Below are 19,891 nucleotides of genomic sequence, written 5' to 3' on the forward strand. Positions count from 1 at the left end.
TTGCTTGCTTCCGCACGGGGGTGAGTGCGCATGCGCTCTCGAAAAATCCTCCATTATTCCTTTAATATGCTTTTAAATGATGAATGGAATGTACAAAAGAATTAACCGATTACCCGATTAATCAACAAAAATAATCTATAGCTGCAGCCCTACAACCAGTAAGGTTGTTACAATACTAACAATTCCAAAGAAATATATATAACATAATAATAATAAATTTTGCTAAACATTGTGGGCTCATTTCAGTTGTTTCGATTAAGCTAAAATCATTCTAAAACAACCACATTATTATGATTTTTTTTTATCGATACTTGTTCAAATGATGTTCTAATTTTGATACTAGATTTAGTATCAATTTGCATCTGATTTTAACACTTTTGACGACCCAAACAGCCCAATAGAAAACATATTTTTTCTTTTGGTTTGTGACTTGTCATTGCCTATGATTAGTGTCTAAAACTGACTTGGGGAGACTTATCCATGCGTTTGTCTCCAGTAGATTAGACTACTGTAACTGCTCACTGGCCTCTCCAAACGAGCTGTAAAACAGCTGCAGTACATCCAGAACGCTACTGCTCGGGTCCTGACTAGAACCAGGAAGTACCATCACATTAGTCCTGTTCTCAGGTCTCTGCACTGGCTCCTGTGGCTCAGAGAATAGACTTTAAAGCAGCTCTGCTTGTGTACAAGTCTCTCCATGGCCTAGCACCAAAGTACATCTTGGATATGTTAGTGCCATATGAACCATCTCGGACTCTGAGGACCTCAGGGACCGGCCTCCTGCTGGTGCCAGAGTCAGGACTAAACATGGACCGGCCTCCTGCTTGTGCCAGAGTCAGGACTAAACATGGACCGGCCTCCTGCTGGTGCCAGAGTCAGGACTAAACATGGACCGGCCTCCTGCTGGTGCCAGAGTCAGGACTAAACATGGACCGGCCTCCTGCTGGTGCCAGAGTCAGGACTAAACATGGACCGGCCTCCTGCTGGTGCCAGAGTCAGGACTAAACATGGGGAATCTGTATTTCAGTTTTATGCAGATAAAATCTGGAACAGTTTTCCTGAAGATGTGAGACAGTCTTCTACTCTGACAATGTTCAAATCTAAGCTAAAAACAGTTTTGTTTAGGCATATGGCTAAAAGGATCTTCTTTGCACTCTTCTCTTTTATGTCTTAATCTGTTTTGTTTAAAACTGCTTTTACCATTCATCCACTACATTATTCAAAACCATTTTACAGCTAAATGTCACTTCAATGTATTGCCAAAATAGCCCACAGTTAATTCAACAAGGCTTATGATAAATATGCATTAACATATTTTTACACATAAACACATCGTCAGCGACTACTAAAAATCCATGTCACGTCTTCTTCTGTTTGATAAACGCTACAATTCTCTAAATGATCAAGACTTTGCTATTAGAATACTCTGTGTGTTTCTGAATGCAGGGGTATTTGCACTATTCAAAAAACAAGTTATTTACTATATTCTTGAGGTCCTTGAAGGTCTTATTTTGCTTCTTGGTGACAGAATATTCAGTGACTACATTCACATTAAAAACTATACTTACAGAACAAGTACTATCAATTAGAAGTGCTCAATAGTGTCCAATAAATATGGATGTTGACAGCGGCTTAGGTCAAATTTGTGATGAAGTAGTAGCACACATTTGTGACCACCAATCATATCAACATTTTAACAGCAACATGTTTAAGAGCATAACCAATTAGAAGGCAGCCAAGCAAGAAAGTGGAAGCTTAAAGGAAATTAGACTGGAAATTGACTCTAAGTGCAATATGGCTCGCTCTCATAATCTACTGAACTCATTCAATCCAGTGAGGAGGCAGTGAAGTGTATCTCAGATAAGATGCTTGACCTGAGATGAGAAGAGCCCTTTTTAACGAGGTCACAGGGCAAGCTAAGTGCTTCTTAAAGTCTATCTCATGTGGAGCGGAGGACAGAGCTTCCTAGACAGTCAAAACATTGCCTTTGCCTTCACGGCGCAGGTGACATGGGTTTGCTTAAGTGTCTGCTTGTGTGGGGGGATGTTCAAAGAATTGCAGGATGTCAATAACTGCAGCAACTTCATAGTGATTGTTGCCAATTTATAGAAGTTATGCAGATTGACATTCTGAATTTGAGTGGCAAAAACTCAAAGCAAAACAACAGGAACAGGAACTGACTTTGGGATCACACACAGCTGAACTGATTATCTTTCTTTCCTTAAATAAAATGTTTTTGAGTCTCTATGTTAAGGAAATGTATTGTTGTGCAGGATTTTTTTTTGCAGGGCGGGACTAGCGCTCCATGCTTAAAAACCTGTTCCTTACCTTACCCTAATTGTGGAATGATATATTGTCAAAAATAAAAGTTTGCTTCATTACAACACTAAACTCTGTCCCAGAAAAAAAAAAAAAGCAGAACCTTTAGGAGCTGGTGAAGTATCCTAAATCTACACCTACACCAGAAACTACTCTTATTTTACTATATAACGTTAATTTGAGCTCCATGGACAAAAAAAAAGCGAAGAAACACATGTTATCACTTGTACTGTCCATGATAATAATAATTCATCCGTGCATAACGTTCGAGGGGACAGAACGGCTGCTCCTCCAACCGCCAAAGTCATTTCCAGTCTGGTCTTGCTACTTGTTTCCAGCGCACAAGCTCTCGAGACGTCACGAGAAAGTAAGTCCACAATTCTAAGGACATCATAGATACACATTTTTGGAAGCCTTAACCACTCAACCACCAGGCAGCACAGAAGAGTATTTTATAAAATAATGTCAATACATAACCTCTATAGCTTGAATGTATCTTATTGCTTGTGCTTAAATTGAATAAAGATTTGGCATTGTTTTGTAACTACGGTATGCTCTTACCTTTTTCCAGGAATGGGTGCTTTCCGTTGGCAAACAACTGCAATGGTCCCGTCTGGTCCCATGTCCAGGGTAATGTCCCAGAGCACAGAGTTACTGGGTGTAGCTGTTCGGAAAATCACGCCTTTCTTCACTGTGGCTCTGTGAGAAATCAGAATACAAAATAGTCTGAAAAGGGAATAACAAACATCTTTTTTCAAAGTGCCTTCCATTCTTTTAGCGTCTCAATACCAGTTCATACAAAGGTGCAACATTTTGAGGAGAAAATCTTTACGTATCATCACGTTTTGCTTAATCACTGTTGTAGTATTCTCTGTGTGCAACTGAATTTACAAGCACTAATTGGTCATTAGAATCCTAGGCTCTCATTTGTAAACCCAAAGTGTCATGTAAGGCAAAAGAGCAGACCTTTCCAAAAGGCTTTCTCAGCATAAGCACTCACTGTAGATAAATGTTAATGAGACAAGCCAAAGCCACCAGAGTATTTAGGAAGTACAAGTCCAATCAGACCTGTGTTAAACTGGTAAATGTTCTAATAAGTCTCCCTGCATATTTTTGGCCAAATGAATTACTTGCATCAGTTCAAAACAACTTATAATAAATCTGGGGATCTCATTTGCATGCTGGGTCATTGAGTTTATCTGGGAAATCTTGCAGACAAACAAAGTGTGGAAAACATTATGGGTCTCTGAGGAAAAGTAATCAACAACAGAGAGACAAGTAATCTGAAACGCAGAGGTATGGGCCTTGAGTTAAAACATAAAGCGATTATCTTTTGGATAGGCAGATTGAGATGTTTTTCAGTGAATGCGCATAACAGAGCCCATAATATTCAAAATTGGTCCCTTGTGACCCCTGTTGCCGGACATGACCTGCAACCAAAGCTCAGCAATTGCAATTGTTTTGTCTGGTTTTCTGATGAGATAGAACCGTCTCATTTAGGGGAATTTGAAGTTCATATGGTCAAAAAGCTTACAGGTCAAAGGTAGAAAAACAAACCAGAATGAGGAGTCTTTTCGATGGCGGTTTCAATCCATTGTGGCCCCCGGGGAAGCTAGAACTAAAATGCATTTTTACAGATGAGAAAATCAGTAGCAATGAAAGTGGAGCTAAAGGTACAATCATGCTGCAGCTCTGCATGAAATAATGAAAAATACAAATGTAAGCCACGGGGCTTTTAGTTTGCATTTACAAATGACCCCAATCATCAAAAGTCAATTTATACAACAATATATTTGTTCACAGTACACTGTTGGTTTAAGACTCTCATTGATTATAATGAAGACCCATGTTAATTGGCTACATATATTTATTTTCATTATTATTTGTTATTTGACTGTTATTGTCAGTTGACCTTCTTACAAACATACAGATTCAAAATATGACATCTATAAAAGCTCAAATCTAACACAATATTTAGATATATATATATATATATATTCCATTTTCATTTGTGGAAAAATATGTGCTAGTAGTGATTTTCAATTGGGGGCAACTGTGGCTTAGAGTGGCCCATTATAGCCCTGAAGGTTTGCCGTTTGATCATAGCTTAAACCCAAAAATGCAGTTGTTGTGGCTACAACAACTGCATTTCTGACAGTAGTACTTTACCATCACCGTTTGCATTTTACCCCTTATTCAACCAGAATCTCTGGTAAACCTGTCAGGAACTACAGAGTTCTTGGCCAGGATCTTGGTCGGGGTTAAGTGCATGTTATGATGATGAGGGAAACTTGAGATAACTAAAAACTAACAGACAACAAGATTTGATTTATCTCTACATCAACCTTGGATACAAACAGAGAAACTTGCTTTCTAAGAACACACTGACAGGCACAAACAATGTGTGAATGTGAACCATTATAGCTAGATTTCAGCTAATGTTTCAGCGCCGTTTCCAAAAAGGTTGGATGTGCTACAAATTAATCTAGACATTATATGCATTGAGCTTCCACTAATATTATTTCACCTGTTGGTGCATGTGCATATATTATGCATGAAAACTGCTGAAGCATCAAAGCACTCTAGTCTTTTCGGAAAACCTTGCGAGACTATAATTGGAAGAATCAAACCGCGTGGAATTGCTATTGTTTTAATGGAATAAATGTTTGACTCCAGTGTGATAAACCACCTTTGTGTATTGAGCTGAATGGAGCAAGCTTTAACTAATAAAAAGTGACAGTAACAAGAAGACTTATCTAGAGCTGCTCCTTCTTTGTCCCTGTGTGTGAATAGAGAGCTCCCCTGTGGCCAGAGGAGGTGTTTTCCTTGGGACAATCCACAGCTCTGGATCTCAGCAGAAGTGGGCAGGTGGGGGCGGGGTGGGGCGGGTGCCAGGGCAAACAAGATGGATGTGTGTGGAGACCAGCGCCGACAGTGTGTGAGGGCACCCACTCTGAGGTGATGTACCTGCCATCCATCTCACTTGTGACCAGCTGGAAGGAGCAGTTATTCTGCCTCAAACAAACTCCAGTGCATTAAAAAAATGCTTTAACACATTCGTACGCACAAGAAGTGGTTCACACAGTTGTCATCCCTCCAATCAGACAGGAAGTTTTCTTTACGATTCATATTTTAGGAGGATCTTGCCACACATTTTGTATCATAAGAATAATGCATTGGTTTTATTTACCGCCTCTGAGCTTCTATATGTGAAGTTGTCCATAAGTGGTCTAGACATACAACAGTCTGAACAGAAAATAGCTCAATTTAAACAAAAAATTTGATGGTTATAGAATGTATTCTCTACCTGCTGGGCCACTGTCTCCTCATACCAACAATGTAATAACTACTAAGAGCTTAACAAAAATGCTATTACTGTTTTAGTGCAGCGCATAATCTTCACCAAAATTGTCCAGACATAGATTTTTTTATGACGGCATTACTACATCAACTGTCCCTTCTGTCCACATCAAGAAGTTTGGCCCTGGTGCTCCTCTTCCCCTAGGCGCCCATTGAGATGCCACATACGGCTGTCTAATTGCATCCCTGATATAATTTGTGTTTCCTTCACTGGCACTGTGAATGCATTACCCTAAGGGCCGTGGCATCAGGGGTGAACTCCGGTGCAAAAGCAAACAGATGCCGGTGTAATTATGCAGGCAAAATGTCCACAGTTTAGCCAGTGTGATGGGCGGGTTTCAGCGGCGTGCTCCTTGTACTTATGGAGCAGTTGGGGGAGCTGTGGGACGCTGTGCCAACACTGCTGCCAGATGGTACGCAGCAAAACTCTAAAACGAGTGTAAAAGGCCTATTTGTCACACAGATGAATTGATTGGCTCGCGAAACAAGTCGAGTGCTCGCTGACACTGTGTCCCTTATTTATGACTGCCTTAAATACAGGCCGAAGACAAAAATATGACTTTGTTCTAAAGAGAAAACAACGAAAAACGTACACTTCATTTAACTGCACTGAGCCTCCGCTAATGTCTGATCTAATTGCCCTTCATGTGCCAAGAGGAATAATGGCTTTACAATACTTTATATGTGACCTTTATGAGACTGTGTGGAGACGACAGCCTCATTTGGAGAGAATGGACAGGTGTGGTTTGTCTTTTTCTCTGTCGACCTCAAATCTGTGTGTCCCCAGACTGAGACTATAGTCATCAATAACAGCTTTATCATGGTGATGGTGGAGCGCTGGAGCGCAGACTAATGGGAGGCGCAGACAGTGACGGAGCTGGTGAACTGGATGTATGGCTTGTTAATGTGCTGATAAGCAAACACATTAACTTACCAACAAGAGTGAACTGCCTCATGTTTATGATGAGGGAAACAAGGAGGCGTACTGTTGTGTTATCTAAATGAAGCGAAGCAGTAGTAGAAGTGACTGGGACCTGATTGGAGTAAATAATGACAGGGGTGGAGGCTGGTTCAGTTGGGCGTTCGAGTCTCACAGATCAGATAATTGTCATCAGACGTCTACACTCTGTCAGACCAGAGAGCAGCTTGTGTCAGTCTAAACCAGATCCATGCCGTTCAACACTGGTTCATTGTGGAGTAAGAGCACAGATTTACCAAGAGTATTGTGCTGATCTCATTAAAGCATTGTACGTTTCCACTTTGTAAAAGCCAGAATCATTGTATAAACTTTACAATTACAGGAGACATACTGTGGTTTTATTTCAGGTACTTAGTATTGAACTATAACTAACTGCTCACAGATCATCCTTTTACATTTTCTTCATTCTAAACTGCAATATTGATCCAAAAAGGCTTAGTAATAGAAAGAGGTTCACCGACTTCTTGATAAGCTCCGCCTCTTCACTGTAACAAGCAGCGGGTTGTCATGTTTTTATATTTGAAAAGCAACTACATTACATTTTAGAACCTAAATCACTTGATTTTTAAAATTAAAATCTAAAAACAAAATGAGCCAGTGATAGGGGGTAGGGGAAAATAGGGCTTTTTCTGAGCACTTGAGCCTGAGTTTCAGGTCAATACAGGATTATTCAAACATGCAGGAATCAATCAAAATGCAACATATTCAACATACAAGGTTAAAAGCTCATCAAAGTTGATTCTGTTGTAACCTGTAATAGTATTTCCCTTTTTTACTTTTGTGAATATACAAAGGTTTGAAAATGAAATGAAATGTACTGGCTTCAGTCTAAGACACTGAGCCAGGCTCCTGCTGCAGTGCTCTCCAGTGGCCTAATTTTAATGTTGCTGATGTAATGGCGATTTTATGCTCATGTATAAAATGTGTTTATTACGGGGATTAGCTTTTAGCAGAACAGAAAGAGGCTTTTCAATCTTAACCGAAGCAGGTTAAATAAATAGCTGAACCCTCATACAAACACAAAAGGCACCCTACCATTGCATTAATAAATCTAAAAGCAAATATATAGATCTGCAATAAAACATTTAATGAAATAAAATTGTGTACGGGTTAAGCTCTAATGTTGTTAATGCGTCACAACATTTCTGACCAACTTTAATAGACAGCAACTTTGAACTGGATAAATCAAGTCAATGCATAGTTGTCTAGTTGATCAATATTCATCTATGCCTGCATTCACCATTGATCTCAGCGACTGTCGACTGGTGCAAGTGGACGTAAATAAATATCTACAGCATTAACAAACCATGACATTTCACCTGCTAGTCTCCACTGAAGCATACAAGTGCAGGAAAAACTCAGAATACCCATTACACAGAGTATTGATTATTTAGCCGGCACCACTGGGGGTTAGTTAAGATGGATGTCGTAAAGCCCATTTCACCATTCTATGTTCACAGAAGGGATTATCGACAATACACAGTAGAGATGACTTTTTACACCACACTCCTTCTTGCCCGGTATGTAAGTAATATGGAGGAGTAACACACTGGGATGTGATGAGGAGCCTGTTGACACTAATGATAAATAAAGTCACACTAGTATGTAATAACATGTACTACATATTAACATATGAATATGATTATTATGATTATTGTTCTCCTGAACCTCTCCTTGAACCGACACCTTAACGTGGTGGAGGGGTTTGAGTGCCCGAATGATCCCGGGAGCTATGTTGTCGGGGGCTTCATGCCCCTGGTAGGGTCTCCCAAGGCAAACAGGTCCTAGGTGACGGGTCAGACAAAAATCGGTTCAGAAGCCTCTTATGATGACAACAAAAACAAGGCCGTTTACGTCGCCCGGATCGGCGTCACCGGGGCCCCATCCTGGAGCCAGGCCTGGGATGCGTGCTCGATGGCGAGCGCCTGGTGGCCGGGTCTTACCCCACGGGGCCCGGCCGGGCACAGCCCGAAGGAGCAACGTGGGGCCGCCCTCCCGTGGGCCCACCACCCGCAGGAGGATCCATAAGGGGCCGGTGCAGAGAGATCTGGGCGGCAGTCGACGGCAGGGGCCTCGGCGACCAGATCTCCAGACACAGAGACTAACTCTGGGGACATGGAATGTCACCTCGCTGGGGGGGAAAGAGCCTGAGCTTGTGCGTGAGGTTGAGCGATACCGACTAGATATAGTCGGCCTCACCTCCACGCACAGTTTGGGCTCTGGAACCCATCTCCTCGAGAGGGGCTGGACGCTCCACTTCTCTGGTGTTGCCCGCGGGGAGAGGCGGCGGGCTGGTGTGGGCTTGCTTATAGCCCCTCAGCTCAGCCGCCACGTGTTAGAGTTTACCCCAGTGAACGAGAGGGTCGCGTCTGTCCGCCTTCAGGTGGGGGACAGGTCTCTCACTGTTGTGGCGGCCTACGGGCCGAACAGCAGTGCAGAGTACCCGGCCTTCTTGGAGTCCTTGGGAGGAGTACTGGACAGTGCACCGACCGGGGACTCCGTTGTTCTACTGGGGGACTTCAACGCCCACGTGGGCAATGACAGTGACACCTGGGGAGGGGTGATCCGGAAGAACGGCTTCCCCGATCTGAACCCGAGCGGTGTTCAGTTATTGGACTTCTGTGCTAGCCACGGATTGTCCATAACGAACACCATGTTCAAGCACAAGGGTGATCATCAGTGCACATGGCACCAGGACACCCTAGGCCGGAGGTCAATGATCGACTTTGTTGTTGTGTCATCTGACCTCCGGCCGCGTGTCTTGGACACTCGGGTGAAGAGAGGGCCAGCGTTATCAACCGATCACCACCTGGTGGTGAGTTGGATCCGCTGGCGGAGGAGGAAGCCGGACAGGCTTGGCAGACCCAAGCGCATTGTGAGGGTCTGTTGGGAACGTCTTGTGGAGCCCTCTTCAGTAGGGTATTCAACTCGCACCTCCGGGAGAGCTTCTCCCAGGTCCCGGGGGAGGTTGGGGACATTGAGTTCGAGTGGACCATGTTCTCCGCCTCCATTGTTGATGCGGCTGCTCGGAGCTGTGGTCGCAATCTCTCCGGTGCCTGTCGTGACGGCAACCCCCGAACCCGGTGGTGGACACCGGAAGTAAGGGATGCCGTCAGACTGAAGAAGGAGGCCTATCAGGCCACTCTGGCTTGTGGGTCTCCAGAGGTCATCGACAGGTATCGGCAGGCCAAGCGAGCCGCGGCTCGTGCTGTCGCAGAGGCAAAAACCCGGGCCTGGGAGGAGTTCGGGGAGGCCATGGAGGAGGACTATCGGTCGGCACCAAAGAAATTCTGGCAAACCGTCCGGCGCCTCAGGAGGGGGAAGCAGTGCCTCAGCAACACCGTTTACGGTGTGGGTGGAGGCCTGCTGACCTCGACTGGGGATGTTGTCGGACGGTGGAAGGAATACTTTGAGGATCACCTTAATCCCTCAGTCACGTCTTCCGAAGAGGAAGTAGAGACCGGGGACTCAGGGGCTGGCTCATCCATCATCCAAGCTGAAGTCACTGAGTTTGTTTGCAAACTCCTCGGTGGCAGGGCTCCGGGGGTGGATGAGATCCGCCCTGAGTACCTAAAGTATCTGGATGTTGTAGGACTGTCTTGGTTGACACGTCTCTGCAACATCGCGTGGCGGTCGGGGACCGTGCCTCTGGACTGGCAGACCGGGGTGGTGGTCCCTCTGTTCAAGAAGGGGGACCGGAGGGTGTGTTCCAACTACAGAGGCATCACACTCCTCAGCCTCCCGGGTAAGGTCTATTCCAAGGTACTGGAGAGGAGAATCCGACCGATAGTCGAACCTCGGATTCAGGAGGAGCAGAGTGGTTTTCGTCCCGGTCGTGGAACACTGGACCAGCTCTATACCCTCCATCGGGTGCTCGAGGGTTCATGGGAGTTTGCCCAACCAGTCCACATGTGCTTTATGGATCTGGAGAAGGCTTCCGACCGTGTCCCTTGGGGTGTCCTTTGGGGCGTGCTCCGGGAGTACGGGGTCCGGGGCCCTTTGCTCAGGGCTGTCCGGTCCCTGTATGACCGGAGCAGGAGCTGTGTTCGCATTGCCAGCAGTAAGTCAGACCTGTTCCCAGTGCATGTTGGACTCCGCCAGGGCTGCCCTTTGTCACCGGTTCTATTCATAATTTTTATGGACAGAATTTCTAGGCGCAGTCAGGGGTCGGAGGGTGTCCGGTTTGGGGACCACAGGATTCCATCTCTGCTGTTTGCAGACCAAGTTTGTCCTGATGGCTCCATCAAACCCGGACCTGCAACATGCACTGGGACGGTTTGCAGCCGAGTGTGAAGCGGCTGGGATGAGAATCAGCACCTCCAAATCCGAGGCCATGGTTCTCGACCGGAAAAAGGTGGCTTGCCCTCTTCAGGTGGGTGGGGAGTCCTTGCCCCAAGTGGAGGAGTTCAAGTATCTCAGGGTCTTGTTCACGAGTGAGGGAAGGATGGAGCGTGAGATTGACAGGCGGATCGGTGCAGCGGCTGCAGTGATGCAGTCGCTGCATCGGACTGTTGTGGTAAAGAGGGAGCTGAGCCGAAAGGCAAAGCTCTCTATTTACCGGTCGGTCTACGTTCCTACCCTCACCTATGGTCATGAGCTTTGGGTAGTGACCGAAAGAACAAGATCGCGGATACAAGCGGTCGAAATGAGTTTCCCCCGCGTGTGGCTGGGCGCTCCACTAGAGATAAGGTGAGGAGTTCGGCCACACGGGGGGGAGCTCGGAGTAGAGCCACTGCTCCTCCACGTCGAGAGGAGCCAGCTGAGGTGGCTCGGGCATCTGTTCCGGATGCCTCCTGGGCGCCTCCCTCGGGAGGTGTTTCAGGCATGTCCCACCGGGAAGAGGCCCCGGGGAAGACCCAGGACACGCTGGAGAGACTATGTCTCTCGGCTGGCCTGGGAACGCCTCGGGATCCCCCCGGAGGAGTTAGAGGAAGTATCTGGGGAGAAGGAAGTCTGGGAGTCCCTGCTCAGACTGCTGCCCCCGCGACCCGGCCCCGGATAAGCGGCAGAAAATGGATGGATGGATGGAACAAGACTTAAAAATGCTCTTATTTAGGTCAAGGTTTAAAACAATAGACTGACATTTTATACACAAAATAGTAGTACTAGTACTGTGTACTATTAGTACTGTGTACTACTAGTACTGTGAGTACTAATTCTGCTAAAGCTCATTCAAAAACTGTTCTGGAAAGACCAAATTTTGTTCTGTTTAAGATTTTACTTTACTACTTTACTTGCTCAAATGAGTATCTATTTTCAATACAAGTTTTAGTTATTGATTTAGTATCTGATTGATGATACTATTGACAGCCCTACTGTTATTGCATTACTTTTTTAGTCTAATTTTCTATGATTTAAGGTTAGTTTTTAAAAAGAAAAAATTAAATTTGAACGGCTGTAATTAACAAATCAAAAGCGTTGCAAATATAAATAATTAAGTCTACCAAAGACTAAATAAAATAATTTTAGATATTATAAACATGATATTAACTGAAAGGGTTTATTTCTTATTTTAGTTTAGCAGTTTATGTCACAGTTTCTCAAATGTTATGCTCTGGGATGCATTGCACCGCGAGCTGAATATTCATTTTAGAATTTAAATTACAATCTAATCTCGTTTGTCCAAATTTCTTTTATATAATGTTTCCAAAATTGTTCAGCCCTGCTGCTCTGTGCTACATTCTAGCTTCTAGATCTTCTAGTGATCTACAGTTCTTACATGTATCCCTGCCTTTTGCATTCACCTAAAATGGAAGGCAAATATGGCACACCATTTTCCATGATTGCATTTCTTCTTATAGTCACATATAGCTCGGAGCTGTGTTCAGATAGTGCTGGAGTGGTAATTCAGGGCCCTCTAAATGAGCTTCATTATGGAAGTGTCACTTATACCTCCACAGGGACCGTCACCCTCGCTGCTTCAATGTTTCTCATCTCTGATCCGACGACAAAATAATGCAGCCAGCGTGGAGCTGGAGCACAGCCTGAAATCAAATTGAGCTACACCAGTAATCCTTGTGATCTTCAATATCCTCATTCGATAGCACTGTGTCAAATCTATATAGCCTTTAAGTGAGTGGGCCGAATGCTTCACACGTGATTCAATCTGATTCAAGCCAACGTTTATACCTACAGATGGTAATAGCTTCTCTAGAATAATGTCATTGGCCCTTGCACACTCACCCATGTATTTTTCTAATTTCACAGGAATAATCTATCCCACTTTCAGCACTTTAATCTCATATTCATCATCACTCTTCATTTTTATAGGTCAGGAAATTGTGGCTTTGTCTGAAACTGAAATTCTTAATGACACTATTCTAATCACACTAAACCACATTGTGATTCACGTTAAGTTTTATGAGTTATTACTTTCATGTAAGATACAGCTCTATGAGTTTGTAATTTTTGTCCATTATCTCTTTCTGTTCAATTATTGGACAATCTACCAATTTTGAAAGGTTATATTGTGATTCTGTGCAGCTCCGTGCTCAAACACAAACACGATCTGACTATTTTACTCACACTCCACCCATTGGTTATCCTCCTCCTCATCATATCATATCAATCAAAGTGAATGAGAACTCTCAGATGTAGCACGTTGCTTTAGCCACTGCAATTTTAAAGCGTTAAAACGTGACCTAACAGAAGCGTGATATGACTTTATATTGTTTTTTCAGACAAGGGAGAAATGTTCACTCCATAAACTCCTTATTGACGACAAGACACATTATGGCACAAAGCCATACTTACTTACACAAATGTTTTTCATCTCCCGTATCTTCATATATAAATAAGGCAAGATGCTATATAAATTAACTTGCACATATTTGGGACATATCAATCTGGAAAATAGATAGAGCCAAGTTTAAATTTGGCTAATTCATTATTTTAATTTCTGGTTCATTAATTGACTAATTCAAATTAATATTAGGCCGACAACGAGTAAACTAAAACACCTTGAAACACTGCCCGCTATCAAAACACCACTGCCCGCTATCAAAACTCCACCTTGTCGATGGCGTTCTTTAAACACGCCGTATACATTTTCATCAACATAAATCACAGTAGCATGTTGCGGTCTTACCTGAGAGTGAAGTTGGTCAGATGCACAGAGCTGGCCATGAGGATGTAGAAGGTGGCTATGTCCGTCTTCTTCAGGGGTTTGGATGAGGTCCTGATAACGATGGCATTCCCCAGCTTGAGTCTGGATAACGTCGTCATTCCTTTGGGGACCTGCAGGAGGCGAACACTTCCGATCCGCTGCATGGGTGTGACCGGGGTGTACTCGGGCTGCACTGGAGGGTCACCCCAGCGACTCTCCTTCATTGCGTTACATTTCCCATTGACTCTGGGTTGAGCCTGGTAGTACAGCTCCACAGGGTTGCCAGTTGTTGGGTCCTGTCTTTCTCTGCTGGTGCCCTCCACTCCAGGGGCGAACCAGCTGAAGGCGGGGGACAGCTCAGCCATGCAAGTGCCCTTCTCTCCCCCAAGTGCACATGATCCTCTGACCTCCTGCGTTTGCCAGAAAGCAAAAACAGTCACACATGGCAACTCGTCTCCACTGTCTTCGCCCCTGCCCCAGTCTCGGCCGGCCACATAGAAGAGCACGCGGACTTTAGGCTTGGAGGAAAAGACTCTCGGCGTCAAAATAAATGCTTGGATTTTCCAGTTGAAGGTAAAGACGTCGGGAGCGTTGAAAAGTCGCACATTTTGGAGCAGGTCAGGAGAAATGAGTTGTTGGGTGGAGGTGGTGCCGTAGCTTGCGTTGATTGCAGGTTGGTGGTTGGCTCTAATGATCACGAACGGTTGAGTGTGACTCTGTGAGCTGGAGTTTCTCATAAAGTCTTGACCTGCCTCCTTCAAGAACAGGTACTCAGCGTCTAGGATCTCGTAGTTTATTGGCAGAGAGATGGGGAAAGGCACTGGGTTTTTATTGTCCACCAGTTCTTTACTGGTTGTCTCTGTGAAAATATAAAAGTAGGTTAGTTTATTTTAGAAGACAATGTTATTTGTTCTATTGTATAATTCACAGTCATTTACATAATAGTAATTGCCCTGGCAAGGGAACTTTACAATCAAACAGGTCAATATGTGTTCACAGAAATCTAAAAGCGTTCATCTGCTAGTCATCAGGGTCAATGGGCTGTGAAGATGGCATTGCTAATGACAAAATCTTTCATTTAAATTTTTTATTTTAGGATTTAGAAGGCTTAGCCGGTGTACTCTGACTGTTGTGAATAAATGGCAATCACACAAGGTCCAAAAAATGAAAATATACTTTCATTACAGAGCCATTTATACATATGCAATTCCAATTGGTTGTACTCATAAACATCCAGATGAAAACAGCAGTAGCAGGGGTCAGCTGCCAGTCATCAGGTGCCCTGATTAAACCTTCATTTCAGTAGAATTACGCAGCTTATAGTCGCTGACCTAGTGCACGATTTATCTGCAGGGTAATTACCCTACTTTCTAAATCAAGGACAACAAACATTACTCATCATTACCATATCACAGTATATGGATAAAGCTACAATTGCTAATATACAAAATGAATGTGACAGGAGCAGTCAAAATTCATCATTATTAAGTAAGAGTGAAGGCGCTGTCGTTTAGCAAGACAAAAGTGAACTTGTGTGAATTGAAAGTTGTGACAGCAGATGTCAGACCATGTCAGAAGGTAATGAATTGTTAGTAATAATTATACAATCAAAAATGATGTTGAAGATAATGTCCCTTTTGGCTGCTTGCCCTGTCCATCATGGTCATCTTAAATCCACAAAAGGTCCGTCAAATCGAGGCTCTGACAGCAGCGTCTACAAAATGGACACGTTACAATTATGTCAAACCCAAAGAGAATGATTTTTTGTCACGTTATGAAAGTGGAGAACATTGTACAGAGGAAGGCTGCATACGGGGTTGTTCTGGTTTAGCGCGTTCATGATGATGGTGTGACAGATGTGCAGTTTTAAACGAGAGCTGGTCCTGGCTTTGGGATGAATTTATACTGCAGGTCAGGTCCACACAAAGAAAGGAAAACATGGAATGTTCTAAGTTGAAAAAAATAATAAAGACATCTATGGTTGCCTTTGCATGAGAAAACAACTTCAATTGTCAATAGGCAATTTTGTTCCATCAAGATAAGGCATAGTACCATGCTGCAGGATAGAATATTCAACTAAAAACAATTTGTGTTTCAGTCACTGTTTGTCCATCCGGACAAGAACAGTTTATTTCCCTCTGTCATTGAACTCATGAACACTTCCTTAACACCTGTCACTTTTTTATAATTGAATCAATCACTGGTCACTTTCTGCACTACTTCTGTAAATTCAACTGTACATTTTGAGTACATAGTATGTACTATTTTTATCTTATAGCCTATTTTTATTCTATAGCAGATTTAAATTGTTTTTCTTTTTGACTTTATATAGATAGTTTTATCATTGGTAATTGTTTTATGTTGCACCAAAACAAGTTCCTATGTTTGTGAATTCTGTTCTTTGGCAATGACAATAAACCTTTTCTGAATCTGATTCTGATTCATTTGTGATGAGTAACTAGGGCTGTGCCGTTAATCACGTTTGAATTCAGTCAAGATCCATTAGTTTAAATGTTGTCAATGATCAGCTTGGGTATTTTTAATTGAGACTTCTACAATCAAGTTCAGACTTACCTGTAATAAACTGGACTATTATTTGTGTTAAATGGCACTGATTAAAAGAGTCTTCTTTATGTTCATGAAATTATCATGGGAAAGAATTTTCATTATTGTTCTGCGAAGCGTCTTTGAGTGTTCTGAAAGGTGCTGTATAAATAAAATGCATTAGTATATATATTTCATTATTATTATTATTTTAGGATAAATCTAAATCTGTAAATATGGAAAAAAAAAACGTGTATTTATATATTTGCCTATGGAGTACATGACTTTAACTTTGAATGTTTGTGAAGGTCAAATATCTTAGTACGCAGACTGATCTTAAGATAATATAAAATGATAATGTAAAAATGATCTGTCCCAGTCCCAAGTCAAGATAAATGAAATAGTTTTGTTGTGAGTCAAATTTGCAAAACCCCCAAATGGAAGAGACAAAGAAGAAATGAAAGAAAAAGTGTATGATGTATTATTCGGGGGGGAAGAAAATTCTCATTTCCTCCAGACAGTCCTGGTCTCATGGTCATGATGAAACTCTTGCCCTCCTCTCAGATAAAGATGGTTTTCAGATGCAGTACCAGCTGTTGTAGCCTATGAATAAGTGTGTGTGAAGGCCCAGAGCAGCTCCAACTCACCGCCTCAGTCACAAACCATCAGTGTTTCATGCAGATGTTATCACTGCCTTTAAAAGACCCTCTGCCAGTGTGCTACTGCAAACACACCACTCTGTTCCACTTTTATGTTGTTTTTTTGTGTGCCAGACTTTAAATCATGTGCGATGTTTATCTATCCCAATATATCAGGGCGTACTAGTAAAATCTTTCCTTTCGTTTTTTACAGTGCTTCAAACAACTGCTTTAAAAACTAATGCCAGTATGTCTTTTATAGTCTATATTTATATGTTTTATATTATGTTATGGTTTTTTATGTTAATAAAGAAACATGTGCCGGTAATGGTGAAAAACTGGCCCTTGATTCTCAGGAGAAAACCACTTGTGCTTCTTCAAGCTCCAATAAACATCTGTGTCTGAAAGGGCATCCAACTCATTAAATAATCATGAATTACTGTGCCAACCCATTTCTGTACAGCTATTTCATTTTACAATCTACAGTTATTGAACAATGACTTTTTTAAGTTTTAGGACAATTTCACCAAGACTGACTGACTTTTGACTTGTAACAAATTGCTGTTTGTCTTATGACCTTTGAATAAGAAGAAAACATACTCTGACGACTAAAAAGACAAATTACAGAATGAATCTATTAAAAGCCAAAGCATCCTTTGTGAATCTTAATGGGCATTAATGACTTGTACCATATGTTCAAAACAGCTGGGACAAGTCAGCCGCCTCCAGAAGCATCAGAAGAGTGACTAATCACTCTAAACCTGACTTAATGTTTCAGTTATAAATGGGGCTGGGCACCATTAAAATGTACGAAGGTCAATATAGTGCCAAAAAACAGGTTTAACTACATGAGACCAGGAACAAAAGGTTCTGAAGTAAACTAGCTTAGTCCTCAGAGAGCACTAAAAGTTACTATGACATGAAGAATAATAAAAACTGACCATTTTCTTCATATAATTAATAATATATAGGATTTAGTAGTAAAAAAGTACTGTCCATTGTACCGTATACTACAGTCAAGTATTGTTCAAGTACAGGTACCTGAAAGACATTCAAAGGTTTCTAGGCCATAGTAGTAAAGAAGAAAATATGATGTGTTTAGTCAGTTTGGGGCTGCAATGATTAACTCGACTAATAGTGACAAGTCGACTACAAAAAAATCACATTCTAATCATCATTTCTAATTCTAATCATGATTCAATATCTGGATTATACAGATTCTAAAAGACATTTAAAATACCTTTTTATAACAAAGACACTGAGGTTTGAATCAAAATACCAACTGCAGAGAATACAGATTTAAAATGAAAATATACCTAGTATTATATATAATATATAATGTTTTACTTTTGACGCTTGACTCAATCACAAAACCTTGATGCTAAATTTTCCAAGCCAACAATGTGATGGTTCAGAAAGAGCTTTGGACAGGTAAACATAAAGATGATCTAGTGATTCTCTGGGCGCACAGGGGCAGTGCAGGCAGAGCAGGCAGACTGAGGTTGATAAGGAGAGGAATAGAGGACAGGGGAGAGATTGAGAGGCTTAAGCTTGCGCAGTGATTGGTAGAAATTGCTGTGGCCAATGCAACTCTTAAAGCTGCTTTACAAAAATCTGTTTTATCAGTTTTTCAATTTCTGTCATCTTTTTATCCATAAATCAGCCAAGCCGGCACATTCTCTGGGATATTCATCTAAGACAACATAATTAGCTTTACATTCAGTGCTTTTGTTTGGTGGTCAGTGGAAATAAAAATAAGTGTTGTTATACTTCACAGTGGAGCAGCTCCATTTCCAGTCAGACATCTTAAAAGAATGCATACTTCCCAACAGCGAAGGCAAGGAACAAAGCAATAGGACACCAGTTATAATATAACCCATCAACTTTTACCCCTTGCTGAATGTACCCTAAATGTTTTATGTCCAGCCCAAGGCTGCCAGTAAAACACATATGCTTGTGTAAGACTTGCTCCAGAGCTGTATCACTAGAGTTTGATGTAAGTTTGTGCCACAAATGAGCACATTTATCTATTATTCAAACATCACCAGAGGGCTGTTAAAACAGTGCTGGGATTGCTTCCATCAGCCTCCTCATTTTCTACTTTAGGAGAACACCTTGAAACAACGTTCCCTTTATTGTTTTTTCCCCACAAAATCATTAACTTCAACATGATTTGCACACTTACACACATCACAGCGTTATTTCAGAACGACACACGCAGAAGGTTATAATTGTTATAAGGACAGGACACTTACCTTGTGCACAAACCGCCGTGATAGTTGCCAGAAGTATTTGTGCAATCCTGCAGATCCGTTGGTGACAAACACTCATTTTGGCAAACAAACAAGGACTGTCCGCCTTGGTCCGCGCAACTTATCCAACCTCCGTGTGGCGAATAATGTCTTCTCCCTTCAGCAACAGAACAAGATCACACTTTCATCCATGTCCTCGTGCAGCGTGGGAGCACTTTGCACACTGTAGTATAAATACATCTGGACACATGAACACCAATCGCTCAGCAGGTCAGAGAAATGTCCCGCCGGCCGATCCTCCGCCCGTGCGTAAAAGTTGCGCGTAATGATCGTCTCCGCACCTTCCCCGACCAATATTCCCTTTGAGCGCGTGAGAACTTCAACAAGTGACTCACGCGGGCTCCTCTTCTCTCCAGGGAGCGTGCGTGCGCAGATAAACGGCTGTTAGCAGATCACTGACTGTCTTGTGAGCAATCCTTAGGCCACTGAACTCATCATCTGTCCCTGCTCATCCGCTCAGGAGCCACGTCCTGGACGCAGCTGCCACAGGATTAACCCTGCGTTGGGTTCCTCTCTCTTCATGGCTCAAGACGTGATCACGTGTGACGTATTGAGTCTCGACTGGGACCGCTGTTTGATCCTCGTCGTCTCTTGATGTCCCGCATTGACTTGTTATTATATATTCATGCGCTGT

General features: G+C 42.6%; 1 protein-coding gene across 1 annotated transcript in view; it reads right to left on the reverse strand.

Moving 5' to 3' along the window:
- The window catches only part of LOC140346434 (transmembrane protein 132D), a 31,403-nt gene extending 12,103 nt beyond the window's left edge, over positions 1 to 19,300 (reverse strand). Inside the window, exons 1-3 of the mRNA XM_072432502.1 lie at positions 19,201 to 19,300; positions 13,746 to 14,622; positions 2,881 to 3,018 (exon numbers count right to left, since the gene is read on the reverse strand). Coding sequence (XP_072288603.1) covers positions 2,881 to 3,018; positions 13,746 to 14,622; positions 19,201 to 19,276 — 1,091 coding nt within the window. The 5' untranslated portion in view covers positions 19,277 to 19,300. The remainder of the gene's footprint in view (positions 1 to 2,880; positions 3,019 to 13,745; positions 14,623 to 19,200) is intronic.
- Between the last annotated feature and the right edge of the window lie 591 nt (positions 19,301 to 19,891).

This window comes from Eucyclogobius newberryi, unplaced genomic scaffold (genome assembly GCF_026437365.1).
Source record: "Eucyclogobius newberryi isolate DKJ021-1_F unplaced genomic scaffold, fEucNew1.0.hap1 SCAF_6, whole genome shotgun sequence".
Taxonomy (NCBI): Eukaryota; Metazoa; Chordata; class Actinopteri; order Gobiiformes; family Gobiidae; genus Eucyclogobius; species Eucyclogobius newberryi.